This window comes from Chiloscyllium plagiosum, chromosome 3 (assembly GCF_004010195.1).
Source record: "Chiloscyllium plagiosum isolate BGI_BamShark_2017 chromosome 3, ASM401019v2, whole genome shotgun sequence".
NCBI lineage: Eukaryota > Metazoa > Chordata > Chondrichthyes > Orectolobiformes > Hemiscylliidae > Chiloscyllium > Chiloscyllium plagiosum.
The window spans coordinates 57,889,877-57,915,923 of NC_057712.1; the positions used below are offsets into that span (position 1 = coordinate 57,889,877).

At 41.4% G+C, this 26,047-nt stretch overlaps 1 protein-coding gene across 3 annotated transcripts in view; it reads left to right on the top strand.

Moving 5' to 3' along the window:
* Positions 1–26,047, top strand: part of fndc4b (fibronectin type III domain containing 4b) — a 206,766-nt gene that overhangs the window by 172,781 nt on the left and 7,938 nt on the right. For all 3 annotated transcript variants that reach the window (XM_043682520.1, XM_043682510.1, XM_043682517.1), the window contains one exon: positions 20,360–20,493. In XM_043682520.1, the coding sequence (XP_043538455.1) occupies positions 20,360–20,493 (134 nt within the window). The remainder of the gene's footprint in view (positions 1–20,359; positions 20,494–26,047) is intronic.

Sequence of the window (26,047 nt, forward strand, 5' to 3'; positions counted from 1 at the left end):
TCATAATTGGTACACACGGCTGCAATTCTGGGTCGATGGACGGAGTAAGTTTTGTGGATGTGATGCCAGTAAAGTGGGCTGCTTTGTCCTGGATGACATCAAGATTCCTGAGTGTTATTGGAACTGCGCTCATCCAGTCAAGTAGAGAGTATTGAAGGGTTTAAGCCTGAAACGTCGATTCTCCTGCCTGACCTGCTGTGCTTTTCCAGCATGACACTTTCAACAGTATTGCATCACACTCCTAACCTGTGTGTTGTGGATAGTGGTCAGGATGTGGAGAGTCAGGAGGTGAGTTACTCACTGCCACTGACTTGTGGTTGTCACCACAGTAATTATATGCTAGCCAAGTTCAATTTCTGATCAATGGTAACCCCAGGATATTGATACTGGAATGGGGTGTTGGGGGGCAATTCAGTTGTGTAAGTGCCAGTGAAAGTCAAGGGGCAGTGGTTAGATTCTCCTTATTTGGATTTAGTCATTTTCTGGCATTTGTATATTATGAATGTTACTTGCCACATATCTGCCTGGATATTGTCCAGGTCTTGCTGCATTTGAACATGGACTGCTTCAGTGTTTGAGAAGTCATGAATGGTGTTGAACATTGTGCAATCATTGACAAATATCACCTCCTCTGACCTTATGAAGGAGGGAAGGTTATTGATGAAGCAGCTGTAGATGGTTGGGCCTAGGATGATAGCCTGAGGAACTTCTGCAGAGATGTCCTGGAGCTAGATGATCGACTTCCAACAACCTTTTTGCCAGGTATGACTACAACCAGCAGGGAGTTTTTCCCCGATTCCTGTTGATGCTAGTTTTGCTAAGCACTCCTTCCTGCCACACAGGTCAAATTCACCACCTTAATGGGTTGAGCACTTGAGTGAGTTTATAATCTAATTTAATCATAACTGAAAGTATTGTTCTTTCCATACAGAGTGTTTATGAGAGAAAGAGAAAGACCATTGTTAAATAGCTTCTTTTTCTCTTTTTATCTCCACGTGGCTCCTGACAACTGCCAGTAGTGAATACTAGGTGAGTGGCTATGCTGGCGGCACATGGTATGAGAGGTCATGTTAGTGATGTGGGCATGAGTTGGCATAGAGAGGAACATAGCAGCACGGTGGCACAGTGGTTAGCACTGCTACCTCACAGCGCCAAAGACCCGGGTTCAATTCCCGCCTCAGGCGACTGACTGTGTGGAGTTTGCACGTTCTCCCCGTGTCTGCGTGGGTTTTCTCCGGGTGCTCCGGTTTCCTCCCACAGTCCAAAGATGTGCAGGGTCAGGTGAATTGGCCATACTAAATTGCCCCTAGTGTTAGGTAAGGGGTAAATGTAGGGGTATGGGTTGCGGTTCGGCAGGTCGGTGTGGACTTGTTGGGCCAAAGGGCCTGTTTCCACACTGTAATGTAATGTAATCTAATCTAATCTAATAGTCGAGAGTGTGGTGCTGGCAAAGCAGAGCAGGCCAGGCAGCATCTAAGGAGCAGGAAAATTGATGTTTCGGGAATATGCTTCATCAGTATGCCTGCTGCTCTTTTCCAGCACCACACTCTCAACTCTGATCTCCAATATCTGCAGTCCTCACTTTCTCCTTAGAGAGGAACATAGAAAACATGAAGTTTGGGGAGATGTTTGAGAAAAACATAGAGAGTTGAAGGCTAGCAGTTTTAACAGCTTCTAAAATAACTTGAACTTGATGTCAGTTTTGGATTACAAGGGTTTATTATCACTAATTTGCACTGGCATATACTTAAATGTTAGGTACAACTAACACACTCCTGAGTGTAAGACATAGCTAGTATAATAGAATGAGGGTAACCTGAAACTGGGGAACCTTGTGCGTGTGGATGTTCAGGTGAAAAATGGCCACTGCAACATTGATTTAGGTGTGTGTTTATTGGTGCACTCTGTAATGACTCTTGTTGGAAACTACAAAAAAAAACTGTTATGGACCAGACTAAACCCCATTAAAATATATTAAGAAGATAGCCTAGACCCTAAGTTTTTTTTATTTTAAAGGTCAATATAAGGTATTTCAGATTAGTTAAACTACTCAACTTTAAGCAAAACTCGCTTTATTTTTACAATCCAGTTAAAATACAGACAAAACTAAAAGAAAAGAATTGACTTAACTAACTCTATCACAATATTATATATATTAACCACTACTAATTAACCATTCCAATATAGTGCCATCTCATAAACACATGCTCAGCAAAGGCAAATTCAGTAAAATAGATTGTCTCACATGCAATTTCAGCAATAGAAGAGAACCCCAGCTTTGAGTCACGTTTTTCTTTCTGTACAGATACTGCCTGATCAGGTGACCCTTTTTTATTTTATTTTAGCTGAATTAATTACTGATGGGCTTATTGTTTATGCAAATTGTTGCCCTCATGCCTATTTCAGGCATCTTTGTGTAATAGGTTCATTTCCTCCGGCACACAGCAGCCAAACCACTGATCCTTAAAAGGAAGGCTGAGACTGCAGACTACTGCTGACCTGGTCTTACACCTTCCCAACTGACTCCTTCAACTCCAGCTCTCACCTGGACTCCTCTGAACATATCTCTAAAAAAAAAGATATTTACATGTATCATGGCAATCCAGATGTTCTACTGATGTCTGAATCTGTGTTCATCAAATTCATTAACTTAGCAATTTGTACAACTGAGTTCAGTTTTAATGGCACCATATACATGCAAATAGATTGCATTACCATGGAATGATGTTAAATAGAATTGTTTAGCCTTTATTGTCATGTCCACTCAAATGAGTGCAATGAAAAGTTTGTAACGTCACCTCATGGTACATGGGTACCCAGGTACAGACATTTTAAGTGTTGTCACAGAATTGAAATAGTAAGAAAATAGATTAGCATGGGAATACGAAGTTTAAAAGTCCAGAATGAGAATAAGAAGTGTTTTTAAAGTACTCAAGTTATAGACATTTTCCAACATGAGTCTGTGTCTGCTAGGCTTCAGAACACAAGGCTGTGCTGACCTCTATCCAAGATTCACTCTACTCTCGCTCCAGGCTCCAGCCGTGACTCACTCTGCTCCCACTCCAGGCTCAGGCTGCAACTTACTCTGATTAGATTAGATTAGATTACTTACAGTGTGGAAACAGGCCCTTCGGCCCAACAAGTCCACACCGACCCGCCAAAGCGCAACCCACCCAGACCCATTCCCCTACATTTACCCCTTACCTAACACTACGGGCAATTTAGCATGGCCAATTCACCTGACCTGCACATTTTTTTTTGGACTGTGGGAGGAAACTGGAGCACCCGGAGGAAACCCACGCAGACACGGGAGAACGTGCAAACTCCACACAGTCAGTTGCCTCAGGCGGGAATTGAACCCAGGTCTCTGGCACTGTGAGGCAGCAGTGCTAACCACTGTGCCACCGTGCCGCCCGTAATTACCGCTCCGGGACTCGGCCTACAACTCGCTCTGCTCCTGCTCTGGGCTCTACCACAACTCGCTCTGCTCCCTGCTTTGGGACTCGGCCCTTGCGGCGGGAATTGAACCCAGGTCTCTGGCGCTGTGAGGCAGCAGTGCTAACCACTGTGCCACCGTGCCGCCCATAATTACCGCTCCGGGACTCGGCCTACAACTCGCTCTGCTCCCTGCTTTGGGACTCGGCCCTTGCTCGATCCGGCTCCGGCAACAACTCACTGTGCTCCCTGCTTCGGGATTTGGCATGCAACTCACTCTACTCCCTGCTCCAGGACTCAGCACGTGCTCGATCTGCTCTCGCTCTGGGTCTTGGCCCGTGACTCACTCTGCTTAAGGCTGACCATAGTGACCAGGTGGTTTTGCATTATGAGGAGATAATGGATTTAACACAGTTGCAGAACATTTCAAATCAACATTTTAAGTTGCCTTACATCATAACTAAGTTCAGTGTAAGGTACAGTTGGTCATGTGACTTGGCTCAATCAATTGAGACTGAATATGCCAGTTTGGAATAGGCAGCTGCTAGGTAAGTACAGCATTGGATAATCGCAGCCTGAGGCACGCACAAAAAATACGAACCAAAGAAATTAAAAAGAAATGTGCCATCTCATCAACAGTCATCATGCAGAGCTATCTATTCCTTTGAGGAAGTAAATCAGCCATGATTGGAATAATTTTACAACTTGGTCTTTCCAGCTGGGATCCTCATCAGCACTTATCAGAAATTTCAATGCATATTGTGTTAATAATCAGGATATTGTGTGCACTGCAGCCCTCAAGCCAGATTTTAAATAAATTAAACCTGCAGTTCTAGCTTCTATTTTTTAGATATTATACAAGCATGTGAACCAACATTGTGAGATTCAGATGGATTTGTTGTTTCTATAGCAACAAGTCATTTTTAAGTTTTTAGTTCTGATTCAACTGTGAAATAGTACGCATATTAGCAAGCAACCAATGATAGCCCAGAAATCCTCAATCCCTTGGACCTCACAAATCTTGCTACATATTCACTATAGAATTCTGAATAGCATTGTTGTGTAGTAAACCCCATGTTGAATGTTTTCTTTCTGCTTTTCCATTGAGTAATGCTGCATTCTGGAAAAACATATGTGCAAAATTTGTCCTTTAAAAACTGCTCCTGAAGAATATTATCCAGCATCACCCAACAGTCAAAATATAGAGGCCACTAAAATGTACATATACATTTGTATGGTGGCTTTAATGATTGGAATTAAATATCCCAAGCTGCTTCACAAAGGAAAGATAGTATACAAATAGATAATTGAGGAAAATTAACCAAGCTTGCCAATGTAAGTACAGGCTTTGAATTGTTTTTAAAAAAAGAGAAGGAAGCAGCAAGATAAAGTTTCTAAAGCAGTATTCTAGGAAATGGGGCAAAGACAACTGGGTGCATTGGCAAGTAGCAATTATTCTTAAGTAAGTAAGCATCACAACCGTTTACATGTGGCAAAATGTCATAATGATTGATAATTTGGTCATGATGGTATGGCCATGATTGTGTAGGGCGGCCATGATGGGTCAGCTAATAGTGGTTACCCCACCTAGTTTATATGGAGTCATACAGATTGGAAACAAATTCTTTAGTCCAACCAATCCATATCAACTATGTTCCAAACTAAAGTAATTCCACCTGCTTGTTCTTGGCCTATACATTTCTGAACTTTTCATATTCATGAACTTATCCAAATGTCTTTTAAATGTTCTAACTGTACCTGCATACCACACTTTCTCTGGCAGTTCATTCCACACACCGACCACTCTCTCTGCATAAAAAAAATCGCCCTTCATATCGTTTTTTAAATCTTTCTCCTCTCACCTTAAAAAGATGAATTCCAGTTTTGAACTCCCCCACCCTCTGGAAACGACCCTTGACATTCACCTGATGTATGCCCCTCATGATTTTATAAAACTCAATAAGGTCACCCCTCAACCTCCTACGCTCTAATCAATTATGATCTTCAGCTGGATGATCGTTATCAGAAGGTTGAACACTCAGTGATTAACTTGTTGAATTTTTAGTCAATTAATGTTGTTGTTAAATCTTTATTTTTGTAATGATGGTTATGTTTTTGGACAAGTTCTTCTCTTTTATTACATTCATGATAAATTTTTACTCTTCTTCAAAAGGTAACACGGAAACATTAATATTCCTTCTAAACCACCTGACTTGGCGAACAAGACCTAAGTATTCCCTCAGTAAAACATTAGATTACTATCCTTAGTTATGAGGTCAGTTTGATAAAGCAGTACTCTCAACTCTGAATTTGAGACAGAAATATCACATATCCAGAACATAGGCATTTACAATAACGTGGATGAATTAACTGCACAGAGAGTTATTAATGGATATAATGTAATTGGGATCACAGAGAACTGACTCCAGGGTGACCAAATCCAGGGAACTCAACATCCAGAGTTATTCAATTTTCAGGAAAGATAGACAGAAAGCAATGGGAGGTGGAAACTGTTGCTGATTAAGGAGGAGATCGATAGTAAGGGAGAACATTTAGCCTGGACGATGTGGAATCTGTGTGGGTGGAGCTGAGGAACACTAAAGGGAAAAAGACATTAATGGTAGTTATGTACAGACTATGAAACAGTAGTTGAGAGTCTGGGGATTGTAGAAAATTGGAGATGCATGCAATAAGTATGCAGCAGTTATTGGGGATGACTTCAATGTACATATTGATTGGACTAACCAAACTGGTAACTATATGATGGAGAAGGATTTCCTGGAATGTATGAGGGATGGTTTCCTCAACCAGTATTTTGAGGAACTAACTAGAGAGCAAGCCATCCCAGACTGGGTATAGTGTGATGAGAGAGGATTAATTAGCAACCTTGCAGAGTGAGATCCTTTGGGGAAGAGTGACCATGATATGGTAGAATTCTTCATTAAGCTAGAGGGTGACACAATTCAATCTGAAACTAGGATCCTGAACTTAAAGAAAGCTAATTTTGATGATATGAGGCATGCATTGGCTCAGATAAGCTGCCCAAGGACTTTAAGGGGTTGACAGTGGATAGGCAATGGCAGATATTTAAGAACATAGAACATAAAACAGGACAGCACAGTACAAGCCCCTTGGCCCTCAATGTTGGGCCGACCTTTTATCCTACTCTAAGATCAAACGAACTTACATATTCTTCATTTTACTATCATCCATATGCCTAACCAAGAGTCGCTTAAATGTCCCTAATGTATCTGACTCTACTACCACACTGGCAGTGCATTCCATGCACCCACCACTCTCTGTGTAAAAAAACTGACCTCTTACATATCCCCTAAACCTTCCTCCAATCACCTTAAAATTATGCCTACTTGTGATAGCCATTTCTGCCTTGGGAAAAAGTCTTTGACTATCTGCTCTATCTATGCCTTTCATCATCTTGTACAACTCTATCAAGTCACTTCTCATCCTTCTTCACTCCAATGAGAGATGCTCTAGCTTTCTTAACCTTTCTTCATTAGACATGTCCTCCAGTCCAGGCAGCATCTTGGTAAATTTCCTCTGCACCCTCTCCAAAGCTTCCACATCTTTCCTATAATAAGGCAACCAACTGAACACAATATTCAAAGTATTATCTAACCAGGACTTTATAGACCTGCAGCATAACCTCACGGCTCTTAAACTCAATCCCCCGCTAATGAAAGCCAACACACCATTTGCCTTCTCAACAACCCAATCAACTTGGGTGGGAACTTTGAGGGATGTATGGACCTGGATCACAAGATCCTTCTGTTCCTCCACACTGCCAAGAATCCTGGCTTTAACCCAGTATTCTATATTCAAATTTGATCTTCCAAAATGAATCACTTCACACTTTTCCAGGTTGAACTCCATCTGCTACTTCTCAGCCCAGCTCTGCATCCTGTCAATGTCCCGTTGCAACCTACAACAGCCCTTCACACTATCCACCACTCCACCACCCTTCATGTCATTGATAAACTTACTAACCTACCCTTCCACTTCCTCATCCAAGTCATTAATAAAAATCACAAAGAGCAGAGGTCCCAGAACAGATCTCTGCAGAACACCACTGGTCACCACGTTCCAGGCTGAATACTTTCCATCTACTACCACCTTCTGTCTTCTATGGGCCAGCCAATTCTGGATCCAACAGCCAGATTTCCTTGTATCCCATGCCGCCTTACTTTATGAATGAGTTTACCATGGGGAACCTTAACAAACGCCTTGCTAAAACCCATGTACACCACATCCACTGCTCTACCTTCATCAATGTGTTTTGTCACATCCTCAAAGAATTCAATAAGGCTTGTGAGGAAGGACCTGACCCTCACAAAACCAAACTGACTATGGTTTTCCAAGTAATCACAAATCTTGTCTCTTAGAATCCTCTCCAATAACTTACCCATCACAGACATAAAACTGATTGATCTGTAATTCCCAGGATTATCCCTATTCCCTTTCTTGAACAATGGAATAACATTTGCCACCCTCCAATAATCTGGCACTACTCCAGTGGACAGTGAGGATGTAAAGATCATTGCCAAAGGTGCAGCAATCTCTTCCTTTACTTCCTGTAGTACCCTAGGATGTAACCCGTCTGACCCGGGTCTTTATCTATCCTTATGTTTTTCAATCTTTTCAACACATCCTCCGTCTTAATATCAACCTGTTCGAGCACGTCAGCCTGTTTCGTGTTGTCCTGACAAACAACAAGGTCCCTCTCAGTAGTGAATACTGAAGCAAAGTATTCATTAAGGACCTCCCATACCTCCTTCTGGGCACAAATTCCCTCCACTATCCCTGATAAGCCCTACCCTCACTTTGACCATCCTCTTGTTCCTCACATAAGTGTAGAATGCCTTAAGGTTTTCCTTAATCCTACCAGCTAAAGCTTTCTCATGTCCCCTTCTCGCTCTCCTAAGTCCATTCTTCACTTCCTTCCTGGCTACCTTTTAGCCATCTAGAGCCCTGTTAAATCCTTGCCTCTTCAACCTTACGTTAGCTTCCTTCTTCGTCTTGACAAGATGATCCACATCCCTTGTCATCCAAGATTGCTTTATCCTCCCATCTCTTCTTTGGTCCAGTCAGACAAACCTATCTAGCACTATCAGCAAATTCTCCCTAAACAACCTCCACATTTCTGTCGTGCATTTCCCTGAGAACATCTGTTTCCAATTTAGGCACTCCAGTTCCTGCCTAATTGCATTGTAATTCCCCCTCCCCCAATTAAGTACTTTCCCATACTGTCTGCTCCTATACCTCTCCATGGCTATAGTAAAGATCAGGGAATTGTGATCACTATCACCAAAATGCTCTCCCACCAAGGGATCTCGTTGCCAAGCATCAAATCCAATACGGCCTCCTCTTTAGTCAGCCTATCTACATATTGAGTCAGGAATCCTTCGTGGACATTCCTGACAAAAACTGCTCCATCCAAACCATTTGAACTCAGGAAGTTCCAACCAATATTAGGGAAGTTAAATTCACCCATGACAACAACCCTGTTACTTCTGCTCCTTTCCAAAATCTGCCTCCCAATGAGCTTCTCTATGTCCCTGTTTCGCTATTGGTGGGTGGGTGGGTGGGAGGAGAGGTGGGGGTCTGTAGAAAACTCCCACTAAAGTGACTGCTGCTTTCCTGTTTCTGACTTCCACCCATACTGACTTTGTGGACAAACCTTCCTCGACAATCTCCCTTTCTGCAGCTGTGATACTATCCCTGATTAGCAATGCCACTCCCCCACTTCTTTTACCTCCCCCTCTATTCTTTTTTAAATATCTAAACCATGGAATATCCAACAACCATTTGTACCCCTGTGATATCCAAATCTCCGTTATGGCCACAATATCAAAGTTCCAAGTACTAATCCATGCTCTTATGTTCATCACCCTTATTCCCGATACTTGCATTAAAATAGATACACTTCTGCCCACCATACTGACTGCAACTTTGCCCTATCAACTGTCTATCCTTCCTCATAGATTCGCTGCATACTGTGTTTGCCTGTTCATCAGCTTCTCTATCTCCAAATCCATAGCTCCAGTTCCCACCCCCACCAAACTAGTTTAAACCCTTCTGAGGAGCTCTAGCAAACCTCCCGCCCAGAATATTGGTATCCCTCCAGTTCAGATGCAACCCATCCTTCTTGTACAGGTCTCACCTTCTCCAGAAGGTATCCCAATGAAGCCCTCCGTCATACACCAATCCTGCAGCCACATGTTCATCTGTACTTGCTCTCTGTTCCTAGCCCCACTAGCCCGTGGGACCGGTAGTAATCATGGTATTGCTACTCTGTTTGTCCTGCCTTGTAGCTTCCAACCTAACTCCCTATATTCTCTTTTCAGGTCCTAATTCATTGTCCTAGCTATATCATCAATACTGCAACTTCTGGCCGCTTTCCCTCCCCATTAAGAGTCCTGTAGGCCTGACCCTGGCATCGATGGTCACAACAATTGTACATCTCTGTCAGGTGTAAGAGTAAAACAGGCAAAGTGGATCAACCATGGTGAACAAGAGAAATCAGGGATAATGTTAAAGCCAAAGAGGAGGCATATAAATTGACCAGAAAAAAACAGTAAAACTGAGGATTGGGAGAAAAGGTTTAATTCAGAATGGGAAAATAGAATCTGAAAGTAAGGTTGCAGAAAACATAAAAAAATAACGAACTGCAAAAGCTTCTATAGGTATGTGAAGAGAAAAAGACTGGTGAAGACAAATGTAGGTCCCTTGCAATTAGAACCAGGTGAATCCATGATAGGCAACAAAGAGATGGCAGACCAGTTGAATATATAGTTTGGATCTGTCTTCACTAAGGAGAACACAAATATGACTCTATGATTTTAAATACTAGGGAACAGTGAGTCAAGCTTGAAGGAGGAACTGAAGGAAATTCTTTTAAGTCAGGAATTGGTGTTGGTGAAGTTGATGGCATTAAAATCCGATACGTCCCCAGGGCTGATGCTCTGTATCCCAAAGTACTTAAGGGAATTGACCCTAGAAATAGTGGATGCATTGATGACCATTTTCCAGCATTATGTAGACTCTGGAAGAGTTCCAATGGACTGGAAGGTAGCTAATGGAACTTCTCTCTTTAAAGATAGATGGTAGCCATGATGTGGAGGTGGACTGTGTTGGACTGGGGTGGACAAAGTCAGAAGTCATATTTCACCAGATTATAGTCCATAAGGTTTATTTGAAATCACAAGCTTTTGGAGTGCTGCTCCTTCACCTGCATGATTTCTGAATTTAAAAAAGGAAGCAGAGAGAAAATGGGGAAAATTGGAGTTGTAGTGGACAGTGAAGAGGGTGACCTCAGATTACAACAGGATCTTGACCAGATGGGCCAATGGGCAGAGAAGTGGCAGATGGAGTTTAATTCAGATAAATGTGAGGTGCTACATTTTGGGAATGCAAATCTTAGCAGGACTATTACACTTAATGGTAAGGTCCTAGGGAGTGTTGCTGAACACAGAGACCTTGGAGTGCAGGTTCATAGTTCCTTGAAAGTGGAGTCGCAGGTAGATAGGATAGTGAAGAAGGCATTTGGTATGCTTTCCTTTATTGGTCAGAGTATTGAGTACAGGAGTTGGGAGGTCATGTTGTGGCTGTACAGGGTATTGATTAGGCCACTGTTGAAATATTGCATGCAATCTGGTCTCCTTCATATCGGAAAGATGTTGTGAAACTTGAAAGGGTTCAGAAAAGATTTACAAGGATGTTGCCAGGGTTGGAGGATTTGAGCTATAGGGAGAGGCTGAACAGGCTGGGGCTGTTTTTCCTGGAGCATCGGAGGATGAGGGGTGACCTTATAGAGATTTACAAAATTATGAGGGGCATGGATAGGGTAAATAGGCAAAGTCTTTTCCCTGGAGTTGGGGAGTCCAGAACTAGAGGGCATAGGTTTAGGGTGAGAGGGGAAAGATATAAAAGAGACCTAAGGGGCAACTTTTTCACAGAGGGTGGTATGTGTATGGAATGAGCTGCCAGAGGAAGTGGTGGAGACTGGTACAATTCCAACATTTAAGAGGCATTTGGATGTGTATATGAATAGGAAGGGTTTGGAGGGATATGGGCTGGGTGCTGGCAGGTGGAACTAGATTGGGTTGGGATATCTGGTCGGTATAGATGGATTGGACTGAAGGGTCTGTTTCCATGCTGTACATCTCTATGACTCTATGGCATTAGTCTGACATCAGTGGTGGGGAAAATGCTGGAGTCAATTATTAAGAATGTAATAATATAAACAGTGACAGAATTGGTCCTAGCCAGCATGGACTCACAGAAGGGAAATCATGCTTGACAAATCTTCTCGAATTTTTTGAGGGTGTGACCAATGGAGTAGATAAGGGTGAATCAATAGATGTTGTGTATCTGGATTTTCAAAAGGCTTTTGACAAGGTTTCACACAAGAGATCAATAAGGAAAATTAAAGTTCATGGTATCGGAGGTATTGTATTGATATAGATAGAGAACTAGTTGGCAGGCTAGATGCAGAGAGTTGAAATAAACTGGTCCTTTTTAGAGTGGCAGGCAATGAAAGCTGGGGTATCAGAGGGTTCAGTGCTGGGAATCCAGCTGTTCACAATATACATTAACGGTTTGGGTGAAGGAATTGAATGCAATATCTCCAAGTTTGCAGGTGACACTAAGCTGGGTGTACAAGATGATTAGGGGTTTAGATAGGGTTGACAGTGAGAACCTTTTGCCACGTATGGAGTCAGCTATTACAAGGGGGCATAGCTTTAAATTAAGGGGGGGGTAGGTATGGGACAGATGTTAGGGGTAGGTTCTTTACTCAGCGAGTCGTGAGTTCGTGGAATGCCCTGCCAGTAGCAGTGGTGGACTCTTCCTCATTATGGGCATTTAAGCGGGCATTGGATAGGCATATGGAGGATAGTGGGCTAGTGTAGGTTAGGTGGGCTTGGATCGGCGCAACATCGAGGGCCGAACGGCCTGTACTGCGCTGTATTCTTCTATGTTCTATGTTCTATGTACTGTGTGCTGTGAGGAGATTGCTAAGAGGCTGCAGGGTGACGTGGACAGACTGGCTGAGTAGGCAATATAATATAGATAAATATATGGTTATTTTGGTCACAAAAAGAGGAAAGCAGATTATTCTCTGAATGGTGGCACTTTAGGAAAAGATGAGGTGCAACGAGACCTGGGTGTCATGGTGGAATGCTCGCTGAAGGTTGGCATGCAGGTGCAGCAGGCTTGGCATTGCTGGCCATCATAGTGAGAGGATCTGAGTATCAGAGTAAGGATGTCTTGCTGCAGTTATACAGGGCTGAAAAATGTGTTGCTGGAAAAGCGCAGCAGGTCAGGCAGCATCAAAGAAGCAGGAGAATCGACATTTCAGGCATAAGCCCTTCTTCAGGAATGTCCCGAAACGTCAATTCTCCTGCTCCTTTGATGCTGCCTGACCTGCTGCGCTTTTCCAGCAACATATTTTTCAGCTCTGATCTTCAGCATCTGCAGTCCTCACTTTCTCCTTGCAGTTATACAGGGCCTTAATGAGGCCACACCTTGAATATTGTGTTCTGTTTTGGTCTCCTGGTCTGAGGAAGGACATTGTTGTTATTGAGGGAGTCGAGAATGTGGTGCTGGAAAAGCAGGTCAGGCAGCATCTGAGGAGCAGGAGAATTGGCGTTTCAAACAAAAGCCCTTCAATAGGAATGAGGCTTGTGACCCAAGGGGGTGGAGAGATAAATGGGAGGGGGTTGGGTCTGGAAGGAAGGTAGCTTAGAATGCGATAGGTGGATGGAGATGGGGGTAATGGTGATAGGTCAGAGGGGAGAGTGGAACAGGTAGGTGGGAAGGAAGATGGACAGTTAGGACAGGTCATGAGGGTGGTGCCAAGTTGGAAGGTTGGATCTGGGATAAGGTATGGGGAAGGGAAATGAGGAAACTGGTGAAATCCACATTGATGCCGTGCGGTTGGAGGGTCACGAGGCAGAAGATGAAGCATTCTTCCTCCAGGCATCAGTGGTTAGGATGTGGTGATGGAGGAGGCCCAGGACTTGTATGTCCTTGGCGGAGTGGAGGGAGAGTTGAAGTGTTCCGCCATGGGGCAGTGGGGTTGGTTGGTGCGGGTTTCCCGGACATGTTCTCTGCAGTGTCCTGCAAGTAGGCATCCTGCCTCCTCAGTGTAGAGGAGACCCCATTGGGAGCAACTGATACAGTAAATGACAAGCATGGAAGTGCAGGTAAAGCTCTGATGGATGTGGAAGGTTCCTAGCTGCTATTGAGGGAGTCCAGCAAAAGTTCACCAGACTCGCTCCCAGGATGGCAGGACTGACATATGAGGAAAGATTGGATCGGCCTTGTACTCACTGGAATTTAGAAGAATGGGGTGGAATCTCACAGAAACATACAAATCCTGATGGGACTGGACAGTCTAGATGCAGTAAGAATATTCCCAACGTTGAGCAAGTCCAGAACTAGGGTCACAGTCTAAGAATAAGGAATTACCATTCAGGATTGAGATGAAGAAGAATTTCTTTCCCGAGAATTATGAACCTTCTCTCCCACAGGAAGTCATTGGGGCCAGTTCATTAGATATATTCAAAAAGGCAGCTGGACCTGGCCCTTGCAGCTCAAGGGATCAAGGGATATGGAGAGAAAGCGGGAATGGGATACTGAAATTGCATTATCAGCCATTATCATATTGAATAAAGGGCTGAATGGCCTACTCCTGCACTTATTTTCTATATTTCTGTGTTTCTAAAATGTACACGGCATCAGTGGATGAACATTCCATAAGTTGCACCAATCTATGGTATTTAGGCTCAGAACATGGACTCTTGTCATGACAGAATTACTAATTCTTAAAATCATCTCTTATATTCTCAAGCAGCTCATGAACAAAAAACTTTCTAAGCAGATGAATAAGCACTATGAACTTAAACAAGCTGGAATTGAATCTAAATTATGTTCTTTAATAATGAATGAAAACCAGAATTTTCTATCTTTGCCACAGCATTATATCAATGGAACTGGCACAGGGAGGATAGAAAATCTCTTGTGGACACACTCAGCTATTTATTAAGTGCGTTTTAATCCTTCTGAGTTTGTCCATGGAGAGACCCTCAATATACAGAACGCCCGTCTCCAGTGCTGCAGGCAAACTCCACCTCACTATTGGTAGAGCACCTGGCAGAGACCAGGCTGGTAATAGACTCATGCTACTGGGACAAAGTGATTGTCTAACCACGGAGGTGCATCTTTGTCGTAGTGGGACATATGTATGGAGTATGAAAAGGAATGCAAAAGCAGTGATTGGCAGCAGACTATAGCTGTGATGGAGAAGGCAATCACTGAAACCCATAGTTTTCCAGAGGATACTTTGGAAAATACACCCTGTGATTGTTGGTTGGTCCTCTCATGAGCAGTCCACTCTGTCATTCATCATCTCACACTAAAAAGAGAGGAGAAAGTGAGAGAGAGAAGCAGCAATTAGACAGAAAAGAAAGAAGGAAATATAATGGGAGAGATGTTGGCCATCATGAATTGTGATATAGAAAAGTAGAAGGAGAGATGTGGAGAGCAGCACCATTTGAGCCATTTAAACATTTTTTGCTGTTAAGTAGGAAAGTAAGAATGGGTTTTATATTAAATAGAGGGGGCTAGGGATCACATTTGGTAAAACACAGTAAATCACAACCTAGAGATCAGGCAAGGGAGAATTATATCAATATAGAAAATTATAAATACTCCATGATAGAAAGAGATACAGCATATAAATCTAAAAGCAAATGAACAGGTAAAACTAGAGTTACAAAAATAATAAAAAGGACAAAGCTAAAGGCTTTGAATGCACATAACACCCAAAACAAAACATATGAATTGATAGCAGGATCAGAAACAAATAAATGCGATCCTGCTAGCCATTATAGAAACATTGCTGCAGGATCGCATACAGAACCTGAATATTGAAGAGTACATGTCATTTAGAAAAGACAGGAAGCTTGGAAAAAGGTGGAGGGGTTGTTCTCTTAGTTAGTTATGGTAATAGCACAAAATAGAGGTATGACTGAAGTTCAGGAAACCAGGATGTAGAAGTTGTTTGTATCAAGATGAGAAATGATAAACATTAATACTCACTTGTGGGAGTGCAACCATACAGTAGGGCAGAGCATAACAATAGAGATAATGGGAGCTTGTCAGAAGGTACAAAGATATTTGTAGGGAATTTTAATCTACATCTAATTTGCAAAAAACAGATAGGCAGAGATGGTCTAGATATAGATCTTATGGAACGTTTTGAGAGTAATTTCTTAAAACAGCACATTCTGAACCCAAGAAAACATTTCCCCACCACTTGCCACAGACACGGTCTAACAGCTAAGTCTTTTAAGGTCCAAATAGCTGATAGTAATTGTGCTGCTGAGCCACTCTTGATGAAACACATTGAAGTACTCACCAAGAATATGTTTCGCAGCCTTGACACCCTCAAGTGCTTCCTCTAAGTCATGTTCAACATGGAAGAGTGATGATTCATCAGCTGGGGTTGGTGAGGTACATGGTAATCAGCAAGGGGTTTCTTTGCTCTCCACTGCCTGACATTAAATTACTGGTTTTCCTGAACCAAAATGATTAAGACATCTGCATCTGATTGTCCTTTTGGCAGAAACAGAACACAACACATACAACTGGAGCTAAGACCATTCAGACTGGTATTACCTCCTGTGGCATTTCTGGAAAGTAAAATACCAATCTCATCACTTCTAGATTATTCCTTTTACAGTTTGTTGGTGTAGGATATACCTGCTCCAATTCTCCAAGTTGACACTCAGGGCTCTTACTTCTATATTCAGTCAATGTTTCCCACCAAGTGTTAAGAACCCATAAAGGCACATCCTCTTCATAAGAACATTTTACATTATTATCCCTGCAATTTGGAGTGTGGACTTCTTAGGTGGATGACACCTGAACTGCTAAATTCCTGATCTCTGTACTCACACACGTCAATGATTACCTTTTGATTTGGTCATATAGGCAGCAACATGTTCTGTTGTATCATTCTAGTGGCTTCTTTTACTTCTCAATTTTCCAATCATCTTACTTATACATGCTACCCATTTACTTCTTGAGTCATAGAGATGTACAGCACAGAACCAGATCCTTCCGTCCAACATGTCCATGCCAACCAGATATCCTAAATTCATCTGGTCCCATTTGCCAGCATTTGGGCCATATCCCTCTAAACAGTTCCTATTCGTATACCCATCCAGATACCTCCTAAATGTTGTAATTGTACAAGCCTCTATCACTTCCTCTGGCAGTGTATTCCATACACATACCACCCTTTGCTTGAAAAGGTTACCCCTCCAGTTCCTTTTATATCTTTCCCCTCTCACCTTAAACCTATGCCCTCCACGTTTGAAATCACCTACCCTGGCAAAAAGATTTTGGTTAGTCACCTTATCCATGCCCCTCATGATTTTATAAATTTATATATTTACAGATTTCACTCACAAGCCCTAGAGAAGCATTGCAGTCAAATAGATATTAATACTGCAATAAAAATGAAAGCCAGATGTTGATTAGATTACCTATAGCATGGAAACAAGCCCTTCAGCCCAACAAGTCCACATCAATCCTCCAAACAGTAACGCACCCAGACTCATTTCCCCACATTTACCCCTGACTAATGCACCTAACACTATAGGCAAATTAGCTTGGCCAATTCACCTAACCTACACATCTTTGGATTGTGGGAGGAAACCAAAGCACCTGGAGGGGACCCACGCAGACACAGGGAGAATGTGCAAACTCCAGAAAGACAGTTGCCCGAGGCAGGAATCAAACCTGGCGCTGTGAGGAAGCAGTGCTAACCACAAAGCCACCATGCTTTTGTGCTCTTTAGATGATGGTTTTTCCTCAACAATAACTTTTTAGATTATGCTACACCATTTAGTTCTCAAAATCATTGCAAATGTAAATGGTGGACTTATGGGGGCTGACAGGTTCTCTCCAAAACTTTCATTTATTTCTCTCCAAAATGAACATTTTCTCATTTACACTGAAGCCATCAAAACTGTGTCTAGATTGTTTTTGTTTTCAGAAAGTCTCATTCAACCCAAATGAATCTAATTTAGTTCATTGATTCAAATTCTTTATAAATGTCTTCTCAAATTCTTGAAGTTATCAAAGTTATCAAAAGGTTTGTAACAAGGTGTGAAGACTCCATTCCAGTTGAAACAGAATGTGCTAGTCATCATCACTATCAACCATTACAAAAAAAATTTCCTAAACATGGAAACTTTTGTATCTGGATTAAAAATCCCCTCATTTTTCAGAGTATCCCAGAATCATATTTCTGGCAAGTAACCATGATACCTTCACTCATTCCTTAATTGTTTATATTATTTAGAACCATTCACATAAATCTCATTGCTTCCTTGTCTTCAATGTTCTGAAATTCAATAAGGTTAATCCAATTAGCCCAAACAAAAGGAACCTGTAAACTTCCGCACAGTGCAATAAATCTACAACTAGCCATGGCATTAAAATGACACAGACAAACTCAGTCACAAGCATATGTCAATAATGGAAGCTTCCTCACAGTTACACCTGATTTCCAGATCTATAATTCAATTTAAAAACATTAATGGTTCAAAGAAAAGTTTTTCCAACTACTAACACTATATCCACAATGGGGAACAAGACCAGGTCTTCAAATTTTCATTGTCAGATCTCATATTTTCTCTAATTGGTGTGTTTGAGATGTTATCACATCCCCATCTCAGAAAGATCCTCTTAAAAATCTCAATCATGTCAGATAAGACAATTGCTTTGAACATACATAATATAATAAGTTATTCTTAGAACAATTTTACTACAATATTGTTTCGAGGTGTTTCACACATATTAAACACCATCAGCTTTAAAACATACAGGACCAGATCAGAGAGGGTTAATGAATATTGACTGGGGAACGAACAGGCAGACACACAGAACCAGGACTGGGGCCTCAGCTTTTAACATTTATACGTGACAATGCTGCCCTTTTAACAGGGTTATTCTGTCTTTGTTTACTTTCAGAGGGGTTGTAAAGGCAAAGGTTCCAATAAATCTGGAAAATCTGCTTAAAAAGCCTTTAAGTGTTCTTTTAAAATACTTGTACAATGAAAGGGGAGTGGCCAGTTCTCCCAGTTCAGGGTTTGGTTTGATTTAGTTTTAGTAAGCTGTTATGTTTGCAGCTGCTGGTCAAGTTTTAGCTGGGAACCCAGAGCAGCTGCTGGACCCAAAAAAGAACTTGTGTTTCATTTTACCTTTTTTGACAAGGGGGTGTTTATGGGATGTTGCAAGTATTTAGAACGGTATCATTAAGTTGCAATAGAGATGATGGGGTTTTCAGATAGATTAAGTTATTCTAAATTCTGTTCTCTTCTGTTCATGTTTCATTCAGTAGTCTGTAAATAAATCTTCTTTTGCTTAAAACTGAGTGATTGGGCCAGCTGCATCACTTCGGCAATATCCACTTTATACTTGCTTAAAACAACTAGAAAAGTTAGGGTCTGGGCTACCTTCTTGAAATGTTTTGACGGGGTCTGGCCTGGTCCATAATATGTATTAATGACTTTGATGAAACAACTAAAGGTATGAATTGCTAATGGTGCTATGACACAAAATAATGAAGAGGTGCTAAGGAATATAAGTAGGTCAAGTGAGAGGGCAAGTATCTGATAAATGGAATATAACATTGGAAAATGTAAAAATGTCTATTTTGACAAGAATTATAAAGCACATTATCTAATTGGTAAAAGATTGCAGGGCTCTGAGATGCAGATGGATATGGGTGACACTAAATTGGTGTAAAGCTGCAGCTGGTGTTTGTAAAGCAAATAGAATGTTAACACTTATGAAGAAGATTGAATAATAAAGTAGAGAGGTTATGCTTCAGTATGAATGAGTAGGTTATCTTTTGAGGAAAGGTTGGACTGGCTAGGCTTGTATCCCCTGGAGTTCAGAAGAATAAGAGACAACTTGATTGAAACATGTAACATTTTGAAGGGTTATTGACGGGGTGCATATAAAGATGATGTCTCCTCTTGTGGAAGAATCTAGAACTAGGGGTTACTGTTTAAAAATAAAATGTCACTCATTTGAGATAGAGCTTAAGAAAATTATTTTCTCACAGAGGGTGGACTGCTATGTTCCCTCTACATACGTTTTTCTGTTGCTTAGACCTCTGAGTTCCATGCCATCAGCAACTTCCGAAACAGCATCTGGCTCAGCATGTACAAAAGCTCACAGCAGCCACATTGCTGTGCAGCTTAGAGGGAACATTGGTCAAATGTTTTCAGAACTCTATTCCTCAAAAGGTGCTGTAAGCAGGGTTTATCAGTATTTTTGAAAAGCAGAGACTGATAGATCCTTGATAATCAAGGGGTGAAAGGTTATTGGGGAAATTCTGGAATGTGAAGTAATTAGATTGGCCATGATCTTAATGAGTGGTGAAGCCAGTTTGAGGGATAAGTGGTCTGTTCTGCTCCTTTTTGTAAGTTCACATGTTCTTTCTGCTATACTTAGAAATTTTATATTTAATGGCTGTGTGCAGTTACAGAGGAACTGGGGAGTTACTTAACACTGTCACTGTTAAATACAAGCCCCCAAAACATATTTATTTTCTTTGTATTAGGAGTCATGAATTTAAGTTGAGGAGCATTGGTTACGTACTTACACAATGTAGCTGTATTTTCTCGACATTATCTACAATGCAGTATTCTATCCACGAAGTTGTTTTCCCCACAAGGACATGTGAGTGTGATTGGTGGAAATTGTGCAATTTGTCCATCCTTGTACTTTTTGATAGTGCCAACCTTTGGTCTTCAGACATGCACTGTTAGGAATGTGTTTTTTTAACACATCACTGAACATGTTTTCCTTTGGTGTATTCCAGCTGTTATCGCTCTCTTCTGCAGACAATACGACATCATTAAAGACAATGACTCAAGCAATAACAAGGAGAAGACCAAGCCCTCATCAGAGCACAGCACGCCAGAGCATCCAACTGGTGGATTACTGCGCAGTAAGGTAAGTTCTACAAACAAACAGCAAAAATATGTTCCAAGGAATACCATCTACTTTTATTGATATATTCGATTCCATTTTAACAAGCACATATGAACTCACATTTGGAACTTTTAAAACCCAGCGAAACAAATTAAAAACATTAAAGGATTCAAGTTTAAATTTGAAATGTGAATGATATCATCAAGACTCTGTGTGCTGCTACCACAAATACAGGGCACACTCCCATCACCCAATTACACTGCAAGTGATGTCACTGCCAGGAAGGTGCTACAGTGAGGTGTCTGCATCAAAGAATAGGAGAAACAAAATTAGTGTTTGCGAATGTTTGAAATAAATTCAAATCCTGGACTCATGATTTGTTCACTGTTCTACTTTTAATACTTGTCCATCCTTCATTGCCGTGTTGGCATGCTGTGTTAACAGTATCCAGGAACAAGTGAGCAAGGCAGTAAATGGGAGTGAGGCTGTGAGGAGGTGGGAAAGGGGTAAGCAGAGTGACGTGAGGCAGTGAATGTGGACGTATTATGAGAATCAAGTGCCAACCAGTGGGGTTAGTGGGAAAACAGAGGTGGGAGCAGGGAGCTGAGGAGGTGGTAGTACAGAGCGGGAATGGGAAAGCAGGGGATTGATGTTGGTAAGTGAAGTGGGAGAACGGAGTGGAAAGTGGATGAGCAGGGTTCCGTAGATGTCAAGTAAGCAGGAGAGTCAATCGATGAGTGAGTAAGCAGAACACTGAGGACACAGCATCAAGAGGGAGAATAGAGCGGCAAGTAGAACTGCAAAGTGAAAGTAGTGAGTGTTTCCAGGCCATCTGTGGCACTGTGTATGTGCACTTAAGTGTAGTTTTTGTTAAGCTAATTCATGTGATGTGGTTATTCATTGGCTGGGCCAGCATTTATTCCTTATCCCTTGTTGCCCTTGACATGGTGAGCTATCTTTCTCAACTGTTGTGATCAAGACCAAGAATGTTGTTAGGGATGGAGTTCCTGGAATCTGATGCGGTAACACAAAATAGCAACAACTTCCAATTCTAAGCACTCTTTGATGCCACCAGCAGTGCCAACTTCCTCTACTGGTGTCGGACCAGAAGGTCAACCTTATCATCAAAGGGGTTATGTACAATATTAGGAAGTCCAGCCTCTTGATATAACTTTCTAGGAAACATCAAAATTATGGTCATAATCAAATTGGAATGCATTATAATGGCAGTTCCCATTATCAGTTCCCTTTCCAGATGTAAAAGTGATCTAGTTGATCAGACATCTCTCAGAGAAATTGTCAGGCCTTCTTTTCCATAGAACTAGAGATTGTAAAGTTACCTTCTTGAACATGAAATAACCAAATAAAGGACACTGCCACACATGCTTTGAAGTTCACAAGACTTGCTACCATGATTTACACAAGATTCCATCCAATCTTCCTCCCATTCCCTATAAATGAATTTTATGTTCTAACCGTTTCTCCCTCCATGTGGTTGTTCATTCTACATTCTCACCACACACTGGATAAAGGCATCTCTCCTGAATCCATTATTGGATTTGTTAGTGACTATTTTGACTTTAACGTCCCGGTTCAGGCCTCTACAACATTTAGAAACTAATTATGAATTTGGAAAAGGTCTAGAAGAAGGCACAGGGATTACACTATATGATTGACCTGTGCAAAAATTTGAAGCCAGCACTAAGCTTACTGAGTGGTTTGCATAACTAAGCATGGGCATAAAACCCACAAGTTCAAGGACCACTTAAAAGCAACCTATAAAAGAGGAGGTACATTTTGGTTATGTATTAAAAGTTATGCCAATCGTGACTTCAAATTGGGAAAGAAACAAGACTCACAATATAACAGGTGTGTACGCCAAGGTTCTCTGACACATCAAAAGAAGTCTTGCTGAAGGAAGTAGAGAGGACAAGAACAGTCCTTGAGCTTCAAATGACCAGGAGACTCCACAGAAAAACATTGAAAAACAATGGGAGATACAGCTGGCATGTTCAATGATGGCACCACATCTACAAGAGTATGCAAGATAATCAGTGATGCCATGTAATTGGCCAAGGTTAATGAATGTATGTTCAAATGCCATGTCTTTACAACTAAAATATTAATCCCATAGGTTGTTGAATTCATCACATCTAGTCCACCCATATTCTAACAAACTCTCTAAATCATGACTAAGACAGCACATCCATAGTTTCATCTCACTTTTTATGCACAGCCCACAACCCTTAAAAACTATAGTCATGTCTGTCTTGATTTCTTTCCCTCCCTTCAGTGTAATCCTAACTGGATGCGTTTTTTTTTCTCAGATATCCAAAAAACAGCTAGTTGGTGGGTTAGTGGTCCAGGAGTAAAATGAAGAAGAATAACTGATTATGAAGAAACTCTATCCCTTGCTCTCGTAGTCCCAAGAACCAGTTCATAAATCGTCTCTAAACATTCATTAGAGGATAACTAGAGGCAGAATTGACATGTGGTGAGACACAAGGCCCAAACAGATTGCAGTTAGGATAGAGGGAAATTCTAGCAAAGGTGGCAGCTAGCAGGAGGACAAAGTCACATATGGGTTCTGTTATAGAGGACTCAGATTCGAATTTCAATGGCCAAATGTAAAAGAAAGAATACACATAAAATGTTTCTGTATTGGCAAACAAGTCAGACTTTGCACAGAGCTTAGAATTCATTATTTCCAGTGTGAAAGTAGCAGACAACCTGTTACCAAATTCATGGACTTTAGCCACCCAAAGCTGCGTCATGGTAAAGCCTCAGCTGCTATTGTAACATGTGCTGAAACTGCTTCCATGTCTGGGTGCTGCAGTGGAAATTTGGACCTAAAAATATGGATGTTCAGCAGGCTGACATAAATGGTCAGATTGCTGCCACCTTGTATATATAGATGGCACTATACAATGAGACCTTGCTATGTTTCATATGTTCGACATAGAGTCACCCTTGTGGCACTCCACCTCCAGTCTGAAAGCAACCCTCTACCACCACGCTCTGTCTTCTACCTTCAAGCGAGTTCTGTATGCCAATGGATAGTTCTCCCTGTATTCCTTGGGGAACCTTGTCGAACACCTTATCAAAGTCCATGTAGATCACATCTACCACTCTGCCCTCATGAATCCTCTTTGTAACTTCTTCAAAAAACTCAATCAAGTTTGTGAGACATGATTTCCCATGCACAAAGCCATGTTGACTATCCCTTTTTTCACGTTACTCTGAGACCTTCTCATTTAAGGGTTTAGTTTCTTCCTCGGGCAATCCTCTGTCTATCAGACACTTATTGGGATTGACGTGTTTGTGTCAAATCTCAAGACCCCAGTTACTTTAGCCCCAAGCTTCAAACCTGTTTTAAAGACAATAGGGCCACAGTCTGAAAGGACTCAGTTAACCAGAGACCCTGTAAACACTGGTATAGATCATAGGCATCAACAACTGCTGCCAGGACAATGGATATTGATAAAAATTATGTGCTGTCAATTGGACATAGAAGGAGCAGAAGACATTCTGTTCTTTTAACATCTCTGAATTTAAATGCAGTGCCATAAAGTAACACATGTGCAGACAGTGACACTGCAGCATAGGCAACCTGCTACCCTGGTAAAGCTGTATACTTGCCGTACCTGCTTAAAGCACAGTGGAAGACAGACTGTAAGCTGTTGTCTCCTTCAATCTGGAAGACACGAGACATACACGGGTTCAAGGACATGTTAAATCATAGACAATACCATCCTTAACCTCTGCTGAGATGCAGGTCCAAAAGGCAACAATTTCACTTAGCACATCCTTATTAAAATGTTCACTGCTGAGTTTGAAAATGTTATAATGAGCCATGAAGAAAATGAAGAGAGTAGCCTCCTGCTAAGAGCTCTTTGTCCCATCAGGCTTCAAGTCAAAGGGAATAGTTTAACTTGATTTCTGAAGATCTTCAATGAAACACAACATGGGAGACTGCTTTACAAGATAATGTTAGATGTCAAGATATATGGTTTACTGACAACCTAAGGGGACAAGCATAGGATATTAGGAGAACTAAATTGTGAAGAATAGTGGTAAGGAAAGGATTCCTGTAGGAACTCAAGCTGGGACGTTTTCTGTTACCAGGGCTCAATTTTACAATCACAATTTAGACTGGTCATTCTCTGTTGTATAAAAGATACTATTATGGACTAGGCCAAACCACTCAAAACATTCTTAAGCAGGCAGCCCCAGACATAACTTTACAATTTGTTTCGGTAAGTGTACAGTGAAAATTACCCAGAGTAAGTTAGCTAGGTTGAGTACAAGAGTTTAAAACAGACAAAAAATTATTCACAAAATTATACAATGAAATACAAAGCACAGAATAAAGAGCCCCTACAGAACATCCAAGCTAGACTTAATTAAGCTGTTGTGAATATACACCACAGTCCCAATAAGCAAAATCCCTTTAAAAAACAGTATAAATGAAACATATAGAGTCATAGAGATGTGCAGCATGGAAACAGACCCTTCGGTTTAACCCGTTCATGCCGACCAGATATCCCAACCCAATCTAGTCCCCCTATCCATGCCCCTCATAATTTTGTAAACCTCTATAAAGTCACCCCTCATCCTCCGATGCTCCAGGGAAAACAGCCCCAGCCTGTTCAGCCTGTCCCTATAGCTCAAATCCTCCAACCCTAGCAACATCCTTGTAAATCTTTTCTGAACCCTTTCAAGTTTCACAACATCTTTCCGATATGAAGGAGACCAGAAAAATGCCTTCTTCACTATCCTATCTACCTGCGACTCCACTTTCAAGCAGCTATGAACGTGCACTCCAAGGTCTCTTTGTTCAGCAATACTCCCTAGGACCTTATCATTAAGTGTATAAATCCTACTAAGATTTGCATTCCCAAAATGCAGCACTTCGCATTTATCTGAATTAAACTCCATCTGCCACTTCTTAGCCCATTCAGATTGAAGTTGAAGGATGGAAAGAGAGAGAGAGAGTTTCCACACAACTAACTGTTGAACTCCTCACCAGTTCAGGACTGAACTAAACTGCTCAGCTCAGCTAGAGAGCTGACCACTCCCCTTTCTTTATACAGGTCTCTTCTAAAACATGACCACTTTGGCCTGAAGTCTTATTTGTTTAAATATTTGTTCAAAATCCTTTTCATCTCTGTACCTAATCAGTCTGATTGGAGCTCGGCCTGGTTTATTGCCCCTCTGAGTATCCTTGAGCCAAGGAATAGCTTTCAGAAAAAAAAGGGACTAGCTTTGTGACAATACCACTTATTGACTCTCACTGGGTCATCATGCCAATCTCTGAAGTAACCAAGGGTAAGCAGGCACAGCAATTGACTGTCCATTCCATTTTGGAATGATTAATTATCAAGCTACTCAATTACGTGTTTTTTTATAAATTGCTCTATCCACTTCTCATCATTGGATTGGAAAATGTTTGGGAGTGCTTTATGTTAGGGATGAGGAGATGGCACAATAGTAGAAGAAAAGACCATGATTGTGTGGAGTATACAGTCTGCTGGTGAAGGTGTCATTCCTTGTTTTCTAGCCTCATTTATTCATT